Raw genomic sequence first — 22,439 nt, 5'->3', positions numbered from 1 at the left:
TGATATGATTTTTCATATTCAGGTGTTTGTCCAGGGTGATTCCGAGATATTTGGCTGGGTCTATCATGAGAGGGGTGCAATTGAAGGCAGTGAGGTGATTCAGCCAAGGGTCTAGCTTGAGGATGTGGTTCAGGGGAGAGATGAAAAAGGAATTCAGATTTGGAGATGCTGAGTAGTAGATGGTTCTCCGTTTACCAATTTTGCGTAGTATTTAGGCTAGTGTTGAGTGAGATGATGTTGTTCGGGGATGAGATTTTCAAATAAAGTTGCGTGTCATCCGCATACATATGGAAGAGAATGTTTGTGGAATTTAGAGAATTAGTTAGTGGTGCCAAGAAAAGGGTGAAGAGGATAGGAGATAGGGCGGACCCTTGGGGGACACCCATGAGTACTGGAGAGGGAGTGGTTTGCCTTGATTCTTTGTGATGTGTGGTGAAGGAAGGACGAGAACAATTGTAGCACCGACCCGAGAAACCCATCCTGTTCTTCAAAATGGATAGAAGGTTGTCGTGATTAACTGTGTTGAAGGCGGAAGAAAGGTCAAGGAGGATTAGGAGGCAGGAATCGTTTTGGTCAAGCATTTTTAACAGGTCATCCATAACGTGCGTGAGAGCTGATTCGGTACAGTGCCCCTTCGGAAAAGCCGGACTGATGCTGGTCTAGGATTTGGACATTCTCTATGTAAACACAGAGTTGGGATCATACGCATTTTTCAAGTAGTTTGGCTAATGTGGGGATGTTGGAGATAGTGCAGAAATTATTGAGGTCAGTTCTATCTGCGTTAGGTTTTTTAGTATAGGTGACACCTGCGCTGCTTTTAGGAAGTCTGGAATCGTGCCTTGTGATAGAGAAGCGTTTACAATCCTTGTCCAGGTGGGGATGAGTACATTTTTGATTTCGTTGACGATGGCCAGTAGCAGCGGGTCACTGAAGTGGTTAGATGGATGAATGTTCACTGAATGGGGTAAATGTGCCCCATGCCGCATTGTTCTTAGTGTTCAGGCTGATAGGTTGGCGCTTTTCTGAGAGGTCAAGGGGTGGTGCAGACCCCTGATGAGGCTACTAGAGCAATTCAGAAAGGTATCAGGGCTGAAGGCTAATTGGGACAAATCGCTTTTGTTCCCGAAGACATACTTAACTCCTGCATGGAGGAGAATACTCACAGTTATGTCACTTCCTTGTCTTGTGATTCATTTAAATATTTGGGGGTCTAGGTGTATCACGCATCTGCGGACCAGTTAAATGGGAATCTGAGTAAGGCACTGACCAACGCTAGACCTCATTACCGGTTTGGGCAGATCTACCACTTTCACCCATGGGTTGTATTGCCCTCTCTAAAATGTTATTATTGCCAAGACTACTGTACTTTTTCACAGCACTCCAAATACAAGTGCCTCGGAGAATATTTAGGGAACTGAGATCAGTGCTGGTGGCTCTAATATGGGGAAAGAATAGAAAGCGGGTTTCTCTCAGGAAATGATATGCACCACTGTATGTATTTAGCGGGGTATGGGGGGGTTGGGAGCCCCTGAACTACGAGAATTACTATGCAGCTGCCCAGTTACAAAGGCCAATGTGATGGATAGCTGACCAAAATGTATCAGAATTGTGAAATTGGGCAACTCCAACTCGCCCCACAGCCCTTTTGGAGTAGTTAATAGGTACAAAAGTCACAACACCAAAGAGGCCAGGCAACCTCCTGATGACTACTGCACGATATTGCTGGCATCATTATTTGCAAAAGAAAAGCCCCCTCACGCCTATGCACCAGTACTAACCCTTCACTGGAGGATAGCTACATCTACAAGCTCTCTTCTTAAATGTTCCCTTCGAAGCCGTAATGCGCCATGTTGCATAAACAGATTTATATACTGCAATAACAACTGCTTCACTAGTATATGTTCGCAAAACTTTGAGTGCAGTGGAATACTGCATAAAGGCCAGGAGCTTGCATATTGGCTTAAGTCATTTCCCCCGTGGGTGGGAATATGCATTACAGAAAAAGGAAAAATTATGTAGTGTCTCTTTGTCCTGATTTCATGAGAGGTGTCTTCCATTGTAGGCTTTATCAGCCGCCCAGTTGTTGGGAAGCGGTTAACTGGTAGTACAACATATCTCCCCTTCAGAAATAGTTGTTTATAATGGCCCACCAGGATGACATCAAGAAATGACTCATAAGCAGGGGCAGGATTACAATCTAAAAATGTGTTGGTCAAGCTAATAGGCTTAATAATCCTCATCCCTCGCTTCCAGATATAGTCCCTACAATGCTCCTTTTTCAGTGGGTGTGAAACTGGATTACATAGGACCAGGTTTTCCCACATACCTGGTAGACCTATATCCTGCAAAACTGACCTAATAAAAGCGAGCCATGGTATCTTCTCCCACTGTTTTGGGTGAGGAGCGACTTAATCAGCTGCCTCTATGTTTCCAGTTCCTCGACGGACTACAGCCTGCACCAATAAAGCATGGCTCAGGAGAGCAAGATAAAGCTGATCAGAAAAATGCCCATGTCACGGAGCTGGAGAAGACAAGGGAGCACTGCAGGAGATCGAGAAGATTCCTAATGAGCTTATTTTCGGCTTTGACAAGAGGCTCAATTCTCATATGCCCCATAGCTCTGACCCGCACATAGCTGCGCTTTTAACTTTCTTGTTATACATCTCCATTACTGGTATTAAAGGACTGGCATGGGTCTTCTCCTGCAGCTTGGCCACAGTACCAGCCTCCTGCTGAAATTTCAGGGTACTCCTGTTAATCTGTGACATCAAACGAAGTTTATTTGTTAGGCAGACCCCGATAGAAAAACTACTGAAGTAGCTCAAGCGGAGCTTCTTGAACCGTGATATTCACACCTTTTTGTATGGGTTAAAGACCATGAGTGTTGTCTTGCTAATGTTCAATTCCAGACCCCTGTCACTGCAGATACGTGCCCACTATGACTTGCAACCCAGATGCGTTTTTGATATTAAAAGGGTGTCGTCTGCTAATAAAAAGGAGGAAATCTTATGGGAACCCAGTTTTGGGGAATAGTTCCCCGGGAAGTCCAGTGCCTTCACTAAGTCATTGATAAAAAGCGTGAGCAAGGTCTGTGCCAAACGTAACTCTGCCTCACACCTGACTCAATCGCAAAGGGGTCAGTTAGCTCTCCTTTATTTCCAAATCTAATACATGCAACATTTGCAGCGTCCAGTTGCATTAAAATCAATAGGAGATTCTCGTAGACACCCATCTGCTTTAATACCTCCCACATTTCCGCTCTGGGGATAGAGCCAAATGCTGACCTAAGGTCAACAAAGACCACAAACAAGTGGCCACGGTCCAGCAATACCTTTTTGCAGTAAAGACAGCAAAAGAGTAATATTTGATCTAGTGTGCTTGTATTTTTCCTGAATCCCGCCTGGTAATCTGAAAGTATACCATTTGCCTGTACCTACTCTAAGAGTTCCCCAAGTACAAAATGAGAAAATACCTTTTGTGAGACATTTATAAGGCTAATTGATCTATAATTACTGGGGTCATCTCTCGTAACCATTTTGAAAATAGAGATTATTTTGACTTCCTGCCATGATCTAGGTATAGGACCCCTCCCAGGATGGACTTGAAATGTATGAAAAATAAGGTCCCCAGGCAGAGGTCTCCAATAAGTATAAGCTGTCTGGCACGGAGTCAGGCCCAGGGGCTTTGTTTGAGCGGTTAGCCTTGCTTGCCCCCAAGATGTTATTAGGAGTGAAATCTAACTGGTCAGCAGTGTTTCTTTCAGGAACAGGGTCGTCTCGAATAGGATTTGAGGCAAAAGTATAGCTCATTGCATAAACTTTTTTGAAGTGTTGGACCTAAACCTGAGGCTGCAAATGAAAATCAGTTGGGACTAAGTCAGATCGGCAACCATAAGCCAATGTCACCCAAAAGAGCTTATTCTCTCCTTCCCAGACTGCCCTGACCAAAGTCTCCCAGACCTCCTGTTCCCATGATCTACGTGCTGTGGACAAAGTACCTTTATAGCCCTTGCAGGCATCGGACATTTCTGCTCTACTACCAGTCTTTAATGCCCTAATCAGGTTGAGCCTAGCGACCCTACACTGGCTATTAAACCAGGCGCCATGAGGTTGCAGCTTACTTTCCTTGACTAGCTCTTTTTTTAATAGAGATCGCTGTAAAACAGATAGTGGAGGTTATATTACAAATAGTATCCCAAAAATGTCCAGAGCACTACCACAATGAGAAGTAAGTGGCCAGTCACTCAAACGGGTCAGTTTCAGTAGGATAAACTTCAATAAACATAAGGTAAACATAGACAACAGATCGTTCCATTTGTTTTTATTCCATATATAGATGCAAGTAAAATCACAAACAGCCGACACGTGTTTCGTCTTACTCAACGACTTTTTCAGTCGAGGTTCTTTTGCAGGCCCAGAAAGTGAACTGAAGACTGGGGCTGAGGGCCCCCTTTTTAGTTATGGTGCCTTTTAAAAAGTAGGAGAAGTTTCTAGAGAATTTCTTTTGAAGTGATTGGTCTTTTCCTCACTCCCCTGCCTTGGCTGCATGAACATGCAGGGGTGACAATTCCTTTGTGTGAAAGCAGAGCACAGCTATTCAGTTGCCAGTGGGGCTGTGCCCAGCTCTGCTCGCTAATCCCGTCAGTTGATGGTCCATCCAGATACACCTAATCCCTTTATTGTGTGGCTGTTTGGAAAGAATATATAAAGTTCATCTGCTAACTACACCCAGTCATGTGACCCAGGAGAGGCTGCAGGCACCAAATAGTTTAGGGCAGAAACATGCCAACTTTCTAAAAGTCTCACTAACGTATACAAAAAAGAGATGCATCGAATGCTTGAATTCATCTTAGCCACTGGCAATTATTCGGCGCAGCATCCCAAACCATCTGATTTTTTTTATTTTTTATTTACACCAGGTCACCTCAGTTTGGACCCAGCTACATTCAACTCAGTCTAGACTCTGCTGCGGCAGTAACAGTCCAGCACGAACTGCCAAGCCAGGTCCTCCTTGAACCAAAACATTAGAATTCTAGGACTGGTTTTGCCCTAGTTATGGGCTCACCAGCTGGTACAGCTTGGATTCAGTGACACACTGTGCATGGGTCCCACGTTTGGGCATACCCATCACATTTAGAGTGACAAACTAAAGAATACAAAAAAATGATGGATGGAATGCTTGAATTAATCTCAGACAATGGCAATAACTGATGGATTGGGATGCGGCCCGAAAGATTATCAGTGGCTGTGAATAATTCAAGCATTCCTTCCATCACTATTTTGTAAACTAAATGTGGCATTTTTAAAATTGTAACAGAATAAATAACTTTACCATTTAAGAGGATTTTTTATTACAATTTCTCAGAAACCAAACATGAATTGCTTACCTGTTCCCAATCAAATGTTAGTACTTATTAAATGTAATGAAGCAACCCAATATTATCCTATGGGATAGGTATGCCTTGAAGTAACGAAAAATGTATTAAGGAGTTTTTAACTACCGGGACATGTAAAATATAATTGAAAGCACATGTCCAAGTATTTAATTACAATGTGTCCTGTCCTCTATGCAACATTGGGCCTACCTTAGGGGTGATTTACATGCAATAAAAAGGAAGTTTAAGGCCTGGAAAGGGGGTTATACTACCAAGTTAAATTGGCAGTTTAAAACTGCATTAAAGCTGCAATGACAGGACTGGGACATGCTTTAAGGAGCTTCTTAAGTGGATGACACAATAATAGTCTTACTGGTAGCATTTCATTTACATGCCCTTGGTATAAAGCATACCCCTCTACAAGGGACTTAGAAGTAAATTAAATATGCCAATACGGTGGAAGCCAATTTTACCATGTTCAATGGAGAGAGCACAAGCACTTTAGCACTGGTAAGCAGTGTTAAAGTGCACAGAATCCTATGGGGAACAAAAACAAGTTCAGTAAATGTGTAGGGTAAAGACAAAAGGTTTGAGGGTGATAATGCGGAAACGGACAAGCCCAACAAGACCCCAGACAAATAGCAGTGGAGTTGATTAATTTTAATATTTCTTCCATTATTTTGCTGTTTGTTGCTGTTGATCCCCCAAGTAAAACAGTTATGCCTTGATGTGAGCCCATGCTTACTGTGCCACAAAACTTAAGTAATGCCTCACTGACAAATGCTAACTAGGCCTAAACCAGTATGAGATTGCTTGTGTTCATGTCAGGAAGGTTCCTGGCCTAGAAGTAGAGGCTAGGCAGTTCCTATTACAGCAGGACCAAGACTGATTTGCATATGGCAGGTCTCCATCTAAAGTGACACATGGGACACAAACTCTAAACTGGAATGTGGCAGAGAGTGACTGGCAGTGGTTGAGATTATTGCAAGCATTCCTTCCATCACTTTGTTTGTTGTTGGGAGCCAATTAAAGTGATTATATTGTTACCCCTTAAAGTGAATTACATACTTTCTCTTTATGGGAACATCAGCTTCAGCACAGGTAATGCTTTCCCCCCCTTCATACTAACCAGTCGCTCAATCATGGCATCACATTAACCGTTGCAGTGCATGTTGCAGCATTTTCTGCAATCTCAACTTCCAGAAGCACTCCTGGAAACCCAGTTTAGCAGCTTGTCTGAGAAAAACCATATAGGAAACAAAGGGGCACAGAAAACGTTGATGCAGCCAGGGCACATCCCTCTGCATGCAGCCAACCAGGACGCAATCGCCCATTCCACTCCGAGGCCGGTGAGTGGCAAATTTTCCACAAATGCCTCATGTCCCTTGCAGAAATGGTCCACTCTAATCCATCCTGGACCACTGATCCATCTCCACTGCTATATTTACAGCTCCAGCTGGACTCCACCTAGTTTTTACCTTACCTAGGACAGGGCCAACAAAGGGGAACAAAAAACGGACTCCTAGGCCACCAACCACACAGCAGCAGAGCAGCATGTAAGCAGAGGGAGCCTCAGCTGAGGAATGGACAAATGAAATAGGTAGAGGGAGCCAATGCACAAAGACCATCATACACAGATGGTACCAGTTACACAGACAAGCTATAGTGGCACACATATACACAACTCTAGACACAGCACATACAGTCACACATGGGCTGATGCCAATGACACCCTACACATTCCAATAGACTTATAGACAAGCAGACACACAGAGATGCATACACACAGGACAAAAGATAGCTAAGCACCAGTGCACATAGGTAGAACAATACATTTAAACACCCAATGCCACATCCATACAGACACTCTTTCCAAGATTCAAACAGACGCACAGATACCCATGCACTTTCAGGCAACCATCTACACGCACTCATATGCACAGATGGACATAAATGCTCAAACTGCACACAAAGGCAAATATACAGTCACACAGAGTCTACATACAGGCATGTCTGAATGACATGGTCATTTGTGCTTTGGAGATGGAGGCTTCATATCCACCAACCTTTAACCCCTATATGAAAAAAATCAAAGTGGCAAAAAGTTGGAGAAATGTGTGGAATGTCAACATATATTTAATAGTTTGTCTGTCCTCAAAGCATTCACTTGCACTGGTGATGCAATATGTCAATCTCCGTGAGCAGGCATTGAGAGCCATTTTTGGAATTAGTGCATGTAGGTAACAATACAGTGCACGCTATACGACCATCTAATCATTGGCCTTTTTGATATTATAAAACATGTAGTACTGTTGTTCAGTACTTGCATCTCTCTATAGTTAATGGAATAGCACATTTGGGGTTGCCAGATCACTCAATTTACCTCACACAGCATGTATCTATTACTGGACTCTGCTTTTACCAATAATTCTTGTGTAAGATGTTTTTATTTGGTTCAGCTATAAACTGAGTCTCATTTAGAGTTTAGCGGAAGAGGAGTTCTTCCGTAAATTGACCATGGCTCCCCCAGTGTAAACCTCTCACCTCGTGACCCATACATTAAAGGGTCGCGGCATCACTGTGAACCTAGTCCCTAATGAGGAAAGGAGGCCGTCACTTATTTTTCCTGCTATGCATGGTGGACACAAGCAGGGAAGTGTCTGCCATGCATATAATGGAAGACACATGCAGGGGAATGTAGAATGGCCCACATCCGCGGGGAGTGGCCACTTGTTTTTGTACTGAGAAAAAAAACTCTTGCTTTGAGAGGTTAGTTTATTCAATTTAAAAGAGTTTGCAGGGTGTTTGCTTTACATATTATGCCCACTCATCAGAACTTCAGTACTGTGAAGGGAGATATAAGCTACCACAGCAGCAGCTCCCTTCATAGCCCAGAGGTCCCAAAGAAGCAGGTGGGTATCTCTAAATAGGATAAATGGTACTTTGCAAGGGTGACAGAGGATATGGCTTCCGGACCCCAGGAGGACCCGAAGACCATACACCAGGGTCTACATGACCCCTATAATTCCTATAAACACTGGTTTGTTAATTGAAATCCTGGGGCTAAAACATGGTATTAGCCATATGTCATACAATCTGAGAATTGTATCATACATTAATTTTATTCATATTTCACTAAAAACATACTTTCGTTGATAATGATGCTCATTCAACTTATTTGAGTTTTCCATCCTTCAAAGGATTTGCATGTGGTACCTATTTTGAAAGAAAAAATATCATAAAAGCACACTTTTTACAAACATTTTTTACCCTGTTCTTCTTAAAAAACTACTTTATTAGCCTACTTTCACCTGCAGTCACAAATAGGCCTATTTAATAAATAGGGTGGGAGATCAGAAAGGTAAAACAAAATGGACCACTTACAAACTTATGAATTACTTGAATCATGCAAAGTAATGGCACTTTTGCTATTACTGAGAAAGGTTAATGCCTTAATGTTTTCTGTAAAGACTGAGCATCTTATTCAACAGCTCACTAATGAAAAGAGTAATTCTACATTAGCAGAGCTAAGCTCTGTGCATCACACACTGCACCTGCATACTTCCATTCTGCTACAATCACAAAGACTACAAGTCCACATAGTAAACAAGAGCCTTTACTCTTGTATCTTCAAATGATAGGTCATGAAATCTGCAAGCGACACTCATGTAATCATTCCAAAGATATCAACTAAAGCAGCAGTAGAGTAGTTGCAGCAAATATTTCGAGTATAAACCCACAGTAACAATAGTTGCAGCAAATATTTCGAGTATAAACCCACAGTAACAATAATAATAATGATAATAAGAATGACAACAATCGTCTCTTTCTTTTTCTGTGTTTAAAAAACAAATCAACAACTGCACTTGCCAGCTATATTTCCTGAAAGATAAAAACTTGTTCGCCAAGAGGTCTGATACTTGGTTCATAATAAACAGCAATAGCCCGTTTGATAGCAGTCATACCTGGACAATTGCTACTCAAAAGCAATTAAAACCCTGTTCTTGAACCAGCACCTAGGTGATCTGCCAACTTTGGATTATTGGGTCAAGTGGCTGGCATAGACTACCAATACAATATGCTGATGTTGTTACCAAGCACAACAGTCAAAAAATACATCAAGTCATCTGCTTTTGTCGGGTACTCCTACCCAAGTGTAAACTCTTGTTGCGCCCTCAATTTACTTACCTGGGAGTGTGTGGCTGTAGTCAAGCCATCATGTTTTACAATGGAAACAACATCAGGCTTAGCTCCCAGGTGATTATGTTATTAGTGACAGCAGCAAAAAGACTCATCGACCAGTGGCAGCTGCCTTGGAACGGGGGTGGTGGGAGGGGGATGAAAAAATAAACTTAGCTGTCACCGTCGCAGCCGCTGCCACCACTGCCTCTTCTCCGTCTGCAGAACTGGAAGCATCCAGGGTCCCTGCTTCTCCCAGCCAACCACAACACTGCACGAGCAGTGTCGTGATTGGTCTGAGCAGCCAAACAAGCCACTCAGGCAGTGCCTGGGAGCATGGGCATGTTCTCAAGCAGGCTGATCAACAGCCTGGTGGAGAACATGCTAAGTGCGGATGATGGTTTGGCCGGCCCTTTTGCGCACTTAGGCAGTGCAAGTCACTCCTCACTCTACTCTGACTGCGGCGAGCTCAGCCCCGCCCCACCTGACATGGCTCGGAGTCCAAAAAAGAAAAAGAAAAAGGACAATAACTCTCGTTATTATGATTATTTTTTTTGCACTGCTCACTGAGCAGTGGGGCGACGCTCCTAGACACCTGAGTAGTTACCAACAAACTAGTTTTTAAGTCTGAACTGATATGTTTACGCTCACACTTCTTTCTTTTTTTTTTTTTTTAACAGCTTCGGCATTTGTGCACCTTAAGCACAAATCAAGTTTTAAGCTAATCTTGTATTCTAATTACATTTTGACTTTCTGGAATCCCGTATTTGCAGCACACTCTAACTTGTATTGTGAATCTTTTTTAACTTACTGTGTGTTGGAATTGCAAAGGTTGTGTTAACTAGGCACTAAAACAGATTTGACATTTGAATAATAATATTTCTTATTTCTTGAAGTTAAAGGGAAATAAAATGACCACCTGGAAAATAAAATAGTGAATTAATTTTCCTTTTTCGCTTCACTAGATAAAGTAGGTTTTTCTTCCTACTGATAGCATACTAGAAGGGATAAATAGGGCTCTTTCTGTTTTACAAAAGTGGCTATGAAAGTTGTCAGTGACATTGCTATGAAATGTATAGATCTCTGCTAAGATAATTAGAGGTGATCAGGACCGACTGGATTGCTTTTCAAGGGCTGTTTCAGTCAAGTGCCATGGGGTGCAACAGGCTTTTGTGCCCGCTTTCTGTGCCCCCTGGGCACTCTGGTATTACAGTATGGGGACCGCAAATGATTGTGTGGCCCCTTCTGTAATACAGATAGATCTGGAGCACAGATAGCGGCAGTGCTACCATTAGAGGATGTTCAATCATTTGCATGGAGGCGTGAATCACTTTGCTCTGTGCCTGCGCCGTATTGCTGATGTGGGTGTAGAGGCAGATGTAGAGTGGAAGCACCCTGGGCCATTGCGTAGCTTGCACACTAAATAGATACACACCACTCTGTGTAACTATCGGGTGCTAACTGGCCTCGTGTGGCCACGCCCCTTTCTTTTATTGACTCGCGCTACGCTCTCCGGCATGAGCGTGTGGGTGTGACATATCCAGCGTTCGCCAGGATGAGAGGCTGAGCCGCCAACTCATTACATCCCATCCTAACTCAGCCTCTTTTTTGTTTGGCTGGCGGTCCCTGGCTCCTTACATGGCATGTGAAATCCTTCAGGTGGGAGCTTGGTCTCGGGTTCTCTCTCAGACTGTACCTGGGGTGACAACCTCTGGCCGTGGATGGGGGTCCTGGTGTTGCTGTTGTCTCTCTGCCCCCTTGCATCGCTGCCCCCACTTCCTGGCTTGTCCCGCGATGTGTGTTGTGGTAAGCATTTGCAGCCGTATGCTCCCATGGGGTTCTTCTTCCTCTGCCCCACTGTCCTCCACGGCCCCTCGGACACCGTCGGCTTCCACATTGGATGGAGGCTCAGGCACTCTTTTGAACCATGAGATGTTACGGGTCACTTGCTCCCCATACTTCTTACCGGTTATCATGGTCCCCTTGACACCGACTACAGTCCAGTGACCTGGTTCGTACCGGGTTCGAAACTTTCCTCCTGGCCTCCTATCTTTCAGTATTACAGTGCCCCCTACCTGTATCCCCCGGGGCATCGCCCTCCTTGTTCGGCTGGCTGCGAGGTTCTGCCTCTTTGTTTGAGGGCGTCCTCTTCATAGTATGGTGGGGGGGGTCCTACCTGGGCAGACAGGGAAGGTGTCACGGCTAACCCCCCTGAACATCAGCAACCATGGTGTTTGGCGGGTGTGCTGTGGGGGTGCTACTATACTTGCGGAGGAATAGTTGCAAGTGTCGCTCTGGTTCTGCGTTTTCTGCCACGCCAATTCATAGGGCCTTGTTGAAGGTCCTCATGAACCTCTCGATCTCCCCGTTGGCCTGTGGCCACTGTGGGGTGATGAGGCGATGCCGTATGCCATGATGCTGCATGAATTTTTGGAATTTGTTCCCTTGAAACGGAGGCCCATTGTCACTCTTGATCTCTTCTGAGCACCACAACATTGCAAAGGTCTTCTCAAGCAGCGGGGCAACCCAGGAGAATGCGGTGGAGCGGACAACCTTTACCAGGGCATATTTAGAGTAGCTGTCGATTATGGCTACAGTCATCCAACCATCGTGAAAACTCCCAAAATCGATGCTCACCTTCTCCCTCGGGGTCTTCCCATGATCTTCCATCTGGACGGGTGCCGGTCTTTCTGAGGCACTGGTCAACTGGCAGGCTGGGCATCTTCTCACAGCTTCTCTCACCTAGGCCTCGAGCCCTGGAAACCACACCTTTTCTGGCATCTGGACTTTCATCTTCTCAATTCCCTTGTGCCCCCCGTGAGCCAGTTGTGTTGCTTGATGTTGTAGGGCCGCCAGTACGACGATTCAGGCTCCTCTTAACAGAATTCCCCCTTGGGTTACACTTTGCTCGTTACTGAAACCCCGCATCTTCATGAGGCTTTCTTTCTCATCGTTGGCAGATTGCAAGAACTGGTGCCAGTGTCTGCCTTGGACAGCTGCGCATACTTTGGTGATTACGGGATCCCCTTCCGCTGCAGCGGCAATGTCCTCTAGAGTCAGCGCTTTTGGGCACATGATGGTTAAGATCATGTTCAGGTGGGCTTCTAGTGCCTCGACGTCTGATTCTTCTCCTTGCTCGTCCTATGGAGCCGGATGGCTCGAAAGGAAGTCGGCAGGATTTTTGGCACCTGATCAGTAGGCCAATTTCATTTTGTGATGCTGGAGTCCAATGGTCCATCGCTCATTCATTGGGGGCGGGTGTGGTGCTGAGCCCTTGAACAGCGGCACCAACGGTTGGTGGTCTGTGATGACCCTAAACGGCTGGCCGCAGACATATAAATGAAAATAACGGCATGCCCAGCGGATGGCCAGGGCTTCCCTCTCAATTTGTGCATAAAGTTTTTCAGTCAGTGAGAGCGCCTTGCTGGCGTACGCCAGGGCAGCCCATCTCCCTGGCTCCTGTTCCTGGGTTAGTACCGCCCGGAGGCCTATGGGGCTGGCGTCGACTAGTATCTCCGTCTGTTTGGCAGGGTCCAAGTATACTAATGTGGTGTGGTTGAGGAGTGTGGTCTTGATTCTCTGGAATGCTGTCTCTTCCAGAGTCCTCCATTTCCACATGGCGACTGCTCGGGTGAGGTTTCGGAGCGGCTCCGCTATAGTAGCCTGGTCGGGGATGAATCGGCCACAGTACATGCAATCCCGAGGAAGCTTCGTACTTCAGACACGGTCACTGGGGCTAGTGCGTCCTTGATCGCTTGAGACTTCCACGGATCCACTTGGATACTCTCCTGGTTGAACAGGTAGCCGAAGAACTCTATCTGCTAATTCTCTTGAGTGCACTGCCATGGGGGCAGTGCAAGTTCGTGGCTGCCCTTTGGGGAAATGCATTTTTGCTGATAGGGCGCACTTTTCATGTTTGCACTCATCACACCTGCTTTAAGGTGCGCCGTGGCGCTAACATGGAAAGTGCTGCCTATCAGTAATACAGGCCCAGAGAACTTAAAGTGGAACAGGTTGATTTCAAAGTTGTAATTTCTGTGACTTGCTCATATCCCAACATTACCCTGGGGGGGGGGGGTGGGGAGTCACCTAAATTATATAAATTGAATGTGCTTTTCAAAGCTTACCAAGGCTCAAGTCTCTTTGGTAAAGATATTGTTTGAATTCACATGGTGGCAAAAGTATTTATATATATATAAGAAAATCCTTACAAATATAATCGCACTGGAGTTTCCATTAAAGAGAATATTTCTGCAGGCAATGCAGAGCCCGATATTGAATCTCGATAAACATGCCGACACACATTCATCAGGCCTTGTTTTCTTCATAGTTATTTGTTTTCAGCAAGTCACAATGTGTGCATCCAAAGTTGCATCACTGAACATGGACAGATGAGAGGATCTAGCAGTATCTGATGAAGAAGGGTGCTGCTAAACTCCATGGGTATTTAATGCTGATGCCATTCCAGAAATATATGTCTTCATAAATGAAAGGCTTTTTATAAAGAGTAGAAAATTGGGAGTCGTAATTTGGTAATGCTCATATACTTATTTACATAGTGCAGATCCAGCTACAATGAGCAGAGGAGTACGTTAGAAAGAATAATATTGCAGGATCATGAGATGCTGTGCATATATTAGATCATTACTTGTTTATGGATTACAGATATATTCTACGAGGTAGGAGTGGGATATGTATATTTAAATGGGAGACAAAACTATGCAGTGTTTTTTTTTTACATGGCATCGTGTATGGTTTTTTTGTTGTTTTATTTGCAGAGTTTTATATAGCGCGAACTTGACCCGAATCCAATCAGGTATCAGAGCGCTTTACATAGCACCAGTTACGTTACATGAGGACACATATTCATTTTTTGGTTTTTTTTTGTTTTGTTAGGCACGGGGAGATTAAGTCATTTGCCCAGAATCACAGGATGTTTTAGCGTCGTACCGAGACTCGAACCCAGTTCTGAGGTCGAGCGCCCTAACCGTTAGGCCAACTCCTCTCCCCAAATGTTTACACAATTTCACAAATTTCTACAACTGATATTTACATTATGCACACAGATCTCTAAGACTTAAAGCCATCTACTCAACTATTCTAACACATATCTTCAAAAAGCCTTCACTCATTGCTTTGGATGTTATGGGAAGGTATTTAGAGACATGGTTCGGAGTTATTCAGAGCCTTGCCTTTTAAGTAATTATTTTATGTACAAAACCAAATCCCTACCATGCATCCTTTGGTTAATAACCAAAGGTCAGCATTCAAGATAGGTCACAATAAAGTTACAGATTGGCAACTCACTAGCTTTCACTGACAATATGAAGTACATTTGTCGCACACTGTCATCTATTAATGGAAACCTAATTTAACCTCCCAGCTTTCTTCTAAATATTACATTATTATATAGAGCTAGGTAACATAAATATTTGTATTTACATTGTAATACATTTAAAACCAAATCAAATATTTCAGAAATATTTAAAAAATAGGCAAAGATGTAAACTGGTTGCAGAACAGCTGAGAATGTTGCTACTAGTCGTATAGGTATCCCATGTATCACCATCAGGTTCTAAAACAATATTGGAAGATTTTCCTATGACAAATATATTTTTTTATGAATCTCATAGGCAATTGTGCATACTAATTATTATAGGAACCTAATACAAATGGGAGACCATCGGGGATTTTTCATTGTGGAGATCCCATTTGCTGGTGTGTTACTATTTCAATAGGTCCCTCTACCTTCTCTTTTTGATACCAGTGTCTCTAGAAATGCTCCCTAATATCTATCTGCACTATTTCTATGCTTTGGCTAGGAACTATCCTATTATATGTAGAACAATATGATCAGTCTCCCTTTGTAAGAATAATGTCACTGTCTCATTGCCTATAATATTTTTATTTGTCAGTTGTAGAAAGATGTTCATTTTTCAAACCTATAAAACATGTTGGCTACTTCCCAATGGTAGGTAACAGCACCATCAACACTACTTTGTAATTCTTCATTTCTTTAATTTTCTTGCATGCGAGAATGGAATTATAACTAGCCAAGAAGAACCATGTCCATTGTTTAGTATTAAAGAGAGATTAAAGTTACAGCTACTGCTTTTTGAAACACTTGGAAAGTTCCTAGCATGGAAGCCTGGTGACCTTCTCCAAGTTGACGTTAGCCCTCTCAACACTTTACGGTTTTTGTTGCTCCATTACTTATTTAACATCAATTCTTTGAACAGAGTAGCCTTGATGAAGGACTTGAGGGGCTCATGTAGGCTTTTGTCTGAAACAGAGGACCTCTGTGATGTCTCCCACACATTAGTGAGGATTTTACTTCCACACATGTTTTAACAGTGCATGATATTTTTTAAGCAATACGTGGCTCTCTTCACGGCATATGTAAAACACCTATTCTAGATACGAAACAGGTTGGAGAATTATGCTAGTTCTCATGTCAATTCAGCAAATACCAATCTTGTAGCAGACTGTGCGGTAATAATAATATGCAGCTTTGTCCTATAAATCCTAAATTCACCGGCATTACCCTTTTGACTTGCAGTGAGATTGTGTTACCATGTCTTCTTGAGATGAGGTTACTATAGCTTTATCAAATGTTAGGGTTATCAACTCAAGCTGCTTACATTAATCACAAGCAGGTGAAGATCTACTTCCGATGTCTCATTTCCTATTCAAAACTGCAGTTTGTATTTGGTTGGTTGTGGTCTATGAAAGATTGTAATTTTGGTCCTGTACCTTTTGATCTAAAGGTTGTTCGTACAAGCAAGCAACACAGTCAGTGACACTTGTCAAGTCAACAGACCAGAGCACCCACCTTAAAGCCAGTAGGCAGGATCTTCTCGTGAGAAGAATGTGAGAGGACCTTGAAACATAGATACTGGTACATAAACATATTGATGAACAACCCGCTTTCTGAATAGCATGCTTAAATGTGAGATGCGGAAAATTTGCAAATGTACAAAACAAATAGAATTGTTTATGGGCCTTGGAGAATCACAATACATTGCATGCATATTTAAGGCAAGTGAACACCTCAGATGAATACAAGAATTACATTTAAACTTGCTGTGTAATAGATCTGTTCACGTTAAGGCATCCATGTGTAATGAAGCAATGGTATTAAGTCAATGGCGACATGCAATTATACTTTGTGAATTAGTCTCACAGTAGAGCTTAACAGCAGCTATATGGCCTTTCAATGTTCCAGGAGCTTTTACTCAAAGTTTAAGTGCCATCAGCAATGGGGAGCAGAAGCTCTGTAAAGATGATTTAAAAAGGGACATCCATGGCCATGGCTCTGATTTTAACTCATCATAAATACTCTAAGGGTAATGTTGTGGCAGAAAACTGTATGCTTCCACAAACAACCCTGTTGAGTCCTCTAGATGTCTGAAATGTCCTTGTTGCAATGTCAGTTGAGCAGCTTTACCAGGTAATTGTAAAAATATTTATAGAGCGCATGGATACCAAAGGCATCCCCCTTTACTCATATACCAGATTAAAGATTTTGTCAACTGTCAATAATCCAGACCTGAAGCCTCCTTTGATAGGAGAACACATGATTTAATTGGCCAACCACACTTTTAAATTTCCCATTGGAGCCTGGAAAAAGACCTTACAGTCTGTGTCAATAATGATTATGGTGGAGGGAGTAGTGAGGCGTTTATGTGCACTAACTGAGTAATTATTTTAGAAAAGGAGGGTCCCCTGCATGCAGGTAGATTGCCAAGAGCCGGTAAAGTACAGTGAATCTCTAAAACATATCTTGAGCGAGAGAATGCATAATGAGGTTGCAGTCATATAACACTGCAGTGGTGTCTTAATGAAACAATATATTAATCATGAATAAACTACAAGAAATGTCAAATACTAAGTTGTTGTATCTAAAGTAGCAAAATATTTATTTGATATACATAAGAGATCATATTAAAATGTCATTTAAAGACTTTCCACTAGACTGTTCGCATTCCCGTTTTGTAAAGGATACAACAGATGTTAATTTCTGTAATATGGAACAATTCATCATGATATTGATACAATTTGATATTCCTAACAATTAAATCTAGTAATAACAAATTGGAATAATATTACATATAAACAATTATGTTGATTCATGGGTGAATAGTGACCATACGACATAGTGCTGGAGGGCTCCAACTTTACAGAGGTTACTACTACGCATGTTTCGGCGAAAAGCCTTCATCAGGAAGCCGGCAAAATAATTTACTAATGCTGCCAATTATGGCTCACATCCAAGTTGGAGCCACACATGAGGTCTAGTCAGGGGAGTACAGGAGTGCTCACTGCGGAAGAGATGTTGACTGGTACCTATCAGCATACAGCACAGAGAAACTAGATAACTTGTTTTAGGTTAGTTCGGTGCAAACAGGGAATGTAGCAGGCTCATGTGGCACTGATTCAGTAAGTGGAAATAGGCACATCCTAGGATAGGTAAAGCCTTGACGAGGAAAGATTTTTCTACATAGGGTAATGTTGTGACTTCTGGTATTGGATGTTGTTACACAAACCAATTTGTTCATTGTATTTTCCTTGGGTTTCACCTCCAATAGGGTCTCGTGTGGGCAATATCAAGCTCTCTTTCTTGCTCTCTGTAACAAACCTTTAGGATAAACTCTTTCCACTAGTCTCAAGATAAGTCTATCAGTTTCATTAAAGAAATCTGTTCTATCTGAACAATTACGGCGTAAACGGTTGGTGGAATTTTCTTCTACTTTGTTTCAAATCAGGGACATTTTGCTTGACAATACTTCACTCAGATAGTAATTAAGAAATTACCTCTTGGGAAGTCCATCAGTTATTTAATATTAACTAAGAGCTGTTTGATATTTAATCTTTTAATTTTAATTTCTAACTCTTTCAAAATTAGTAGCCAATTTTTCTCTCATCCTCATTATAAATTCCTCAAGTATTGAACTGCCGTCAAATAACACAATATCAACCCATAAGCCATCTTACCAAGATATCACTCATTTGTAAGTGCATAACCATTGGACTAGGATTGTGATCATCTAATTTAATGAATTCCAAATCAATTAATTCCATATTTCTTTTTGCCTTGCTCATTATAGCCTACTCAAGTAACACATTGGGAGTCATTAATTCCGGCGCCGACAAGCGAGATGTATGGGCCTCTACTTCGATGACATATGTTGCTTTTCTACGTGCTTCCAATCTCCATCCAGGCTTGGAGGAGTCATTTCGAATAGGTGAGTCTTACTCGCCTCTGTTTAAATCCTAAATATTCGACCAGTCTTAACACACCCCACTCATTCTGAATTCCCTTGTTTTACATAAGCTGTCAACATTCTATACACCAGTACTGAGGAAGACCCACTGTGATGTTTATTTAATTTTGCATACATTTTAGGTTGAAAGGTCACCTCTTCTTCTATTTGCTCACGTGCCTAGTCTCTTCACCCCTGAACCAAGAAGAGGCAGTCCAAAGGGTGTTGATAGAACTTTATACGCTTTAGGAGGGACGGTCCTATTTCCTTTGTGTTGTATACATATGCACTTTGTCACTTATCTCACCAAAATCACGTTCTTCCTGCTTGTTGTTTGTTTTACTTTGTGTATGTTGCAGCCATATATGAACTCAACTATTGTAATTAATACATACCATTTTTGAATTACTGATGCTTCGTTTTTGGTGTGTTTTGATCTGTGTTTTTGACTATTCTGTCAATCAAAAATAGTCTTGCTAAGCAATTGTTTTCTACCCAACAGAACTCATTGTAGATTATATTAAAAGATAGAGTGTAGCAGCCAACCAGACATCTTACAATCAACTAAGAATTATTTGGGGAAAGGGTGCATGCTGAAATTGAATTCTAATATTTTACTCTTCTTAGTTTTAAGAAGTTAAGAGCATACCAAACACAGAAATAAAAACGTTTCAGTGGGGCATTTTACAAAATATTCTCACATTTTAGCATTTTTCTGCAACTAAAAACAATAGCTTCCTTCTTTCGAAACATATTAGCAAATACTCATACACAAGGTACCATTCAAAACGGTATCATACGCTAAGGAACAACAAATATTCTGTCCACAGACAGCATTAGAGATTCTTTGCATCTGTGCACAAATATCATTCGGAGACAATAATTCGCATTGGGGACGGTAATCCTCTCGGCACTGCCAGAGCTAAGGAAAATCAAGGTCTCAAAAAATAAAGGTTTTTGAATAATTCTATACATTTCGGGTGTGTATGCCGTTATGTAGCTCATCATCAACCCTGATTAACCAGTCTAATTACCACTGTCACATTCATAAAAAATTACTTGCTGATGATTTCTACATGCAGAGAGTTGTGAAAAATAGACCCCATAAACACAGCAATGAATCAAAGCTTTTTATTGATATAGGCTAGGAAGGCATAATTAATTGGAAGACTGCTATCTAATGCGCAATCTTTCATTACAACTGTGGATACTCCCAGTCCTAGAATTCTAGACAGATGTATGGATGTCAGTATACAAGAGAAGATAGCGTCTGTACACTTTTAGTACCGAGGTGGCAGGCGTATGAATTGAGGACTCTCTTGTAAATGCAATGACTTTGCTGACAAATGGACACTGGCTTGCCCAAATAATCATTTAGGAGGATGAAACATGTCACAAATTCTACAACAAAACTACTGATTATTACTACTTACCTTCAGGTGGTGGAGGTGGGAATTCATCGGTGTCTACAAGATCCATAATATCTAGAAATGTTCTTGGCATTCAGTAAGATGAGCAATCCTAAAAAAAAGAATCAAAAAGCCTTTTATAGCAAAAAATCAGGAGGAGTGATCTGAAAACAATTAACCAGTAAAGTCAAGGTTCTAGAATAGGAGGTATTCCTGGAGGGAGAAGTAGACTATTAAAACCTAGTATTCCCAACCACAATTGGAAACACCTATCTTCACATGACACAAAATATAGGTAAAGAGATGAAAAGATAGTAAGCTTGGGTTGATTCCTATTCAAAAAGCGTTGGCATTTTCTTAATAATGGACAGAGTATTATATATAGAGCATCTCTAACGGTACGTTCTTCATGAATTTAATGTTCCCCACATATACAAAGTCATGGAGACCTACCTATATAAGCAATGCCGTACAATTATTAGATCAATCGATTAAACATCTTTATGTATTATGCAAAAAGTAATACCAAAATGCGACTGCTCCACATCAATCTACAGAGTTCTCTCACATCTCTGTTTTCAGACATATGTGCTGCAGTCAAAACAATAACTGAAAGGAATGGACTGGGTTGCTAGAACCTTTGCAATAAATTCTTCACAAAAAAAAATCTAATTGTGCAGCAAATTTAAAACCGAAACATTTAGTTAGGAGCATTTTATGTGCTATTAATGGAGTTGTCAGGATGAAAAGTTTTAAATGGTGTCTCAAACTGAACTACATTTCGAAAAATAATTATTGTTGTAAAGTTGGTACACCCAATATCACAGAAAAATGAGTGTGACCCCCCCCCATTCAAGAAACAATATTAAATGAATTTTTAAACCACAATTAAAAAATAAAATCCCCCCAAAAAATAACAATAATTTAAAGAGATAGAAGAAAATAGATAAATTGTTATTAATTACACAATGGGTCTACCTCTCTATGAATGTCATACCAAAGATTATCCATTGGAGTTGGAGTATCGAGGTGGCATCCATAAAGCACATATTACCTATAATCCTCATTATAGCAGATAGTCATTTCCCCATAGGATCCTAGTCCAGTATTTCTCTTACCTTATGGGAATGATAAATATGTTTCTTAACCCTGGAATCTTAACTGAGAATTTAAACATGCTTCCGAGCACCCTCTTCTACAGAAACTTTAGCTAGGTTTGAATGAGTCATTACATTATAAGATCATCGCATTATTGCCATATATCTCCAAACTATTAGAGAAGGCTGTTACCCTTTAAGTGAAATCTCTTGGAGAATAACTTGCGGTTGCAATACTATTCAAGCAGGTTTTAAATGGAGGAACAAAACTTATTGTCACTACTGTATTGGATGACATTTGGACGATGGCTGGAAGACAACGGAGGAGTTCTTACACTACTTTACCTTCCCACCTAATTCAATACCATGGAACACCCATCTCTCCTTCGCGTCATGCATTATTAGTCTGTGTGTGAACACTACTGCTTCTTTTCTGCAAGGAAGTTCCATCTGGGATCCTATTGTCCGACTACCAAACCTCTATGTTGCAGTGCCCTGCAAAGCTCAACTACTCTTTCTGATTTGGTCTCTACTAATGCCCTTAGAATTTCTGATGCAGGACTTCAATGTAAGAGCATATTACTACAAAAATTATAACCAGGTTATATTTAGGCTAGCTGACAATATGGATTACTTTAATTCGAACCTATTACTAGACCTAGATGGATTGTGAAAAAGATTTAAAGTTGAGCCCTTCTAAATCGAAATAATATCCTTCGGCAACAATCTGAGCTAATGTGACAGTGTACTTTGGGCACACTCTTTTGATAATTGCCCACAAACAGGGGAAGTCTACACGGAATCTTTGAACCATCATGTTTTGTAAATTGTAGTAGTCACTAAAACCTGTCTTTCGATCAGGAATGGTGCACAGGAGACTTCCCTTCCTTTCTTTTTGCACAGAGTCACTGTAGCCAACGCTTACATTTAGTCAAGACAACATTATGGCAATTCACTATACTTTGTCCTTGCCAAGAAAAGCAGCCACATTGCTAAAATTTCAGAATGCTATTGTCAGATTGCTCTTCAAACCTAGAATGTTTGACAATGTATACGGCTATCTCAAATAGCTACTCTGGCTCCCCATTTGTAAGATAATCGAGCTTAAATCTGTCTG

At 41.7% G+C, this 22,439-nt stretch overlaps 1 protein-coding gene across 6 annotated transcripts in view; it reads right to left on the bottom strand.

Annotated features, from left to right (window-relative positions):
• ARHGEF10 (Rho guanine nucleotide exchange factor 10) overlaps window positions 1-22,439 on the bottom strand; it is an 869,022-nt gene that overhangs the window by 772,762 nt on the left and 73,821 nt on the right. For all 6 annotated transcript variants that reach the window (XM_085610812.1, XM_085610814.1, XM_085610811.1 and 3 more), the window contains exon 2: window positions 20,250-20,337. In XM_085610812.1, coding sequence (XP_085466938.1) covers window positions 20,250-20,319 — 70 coding nt within the window. In that variant the 5' untranslated portion in view covers window positions 20,320-20,337. The remainder of the gene's footprint in view (window positions 1-20,249; window positions 20,338-22,439) is intronic.

This window comes from Triturus cristatus, chromosome 6 (genome assembly GCF_964204655.1).
Source record: "Triturus cristatus chromosome 6, aTriCri1.1, whole genome shotgun sequence".
Classification (NCBI taxonomy): Eukaryota; Metazoa; Chordata; class Amphibia; order Caudata; family Salamandridae; genus Triturus; species Triturus cristatus.
The sequence above is the reverse complement of the archived record's forward strand: the minus strand, read 5'-3'. Positions and strand labels throughout refer to the sequence as shown.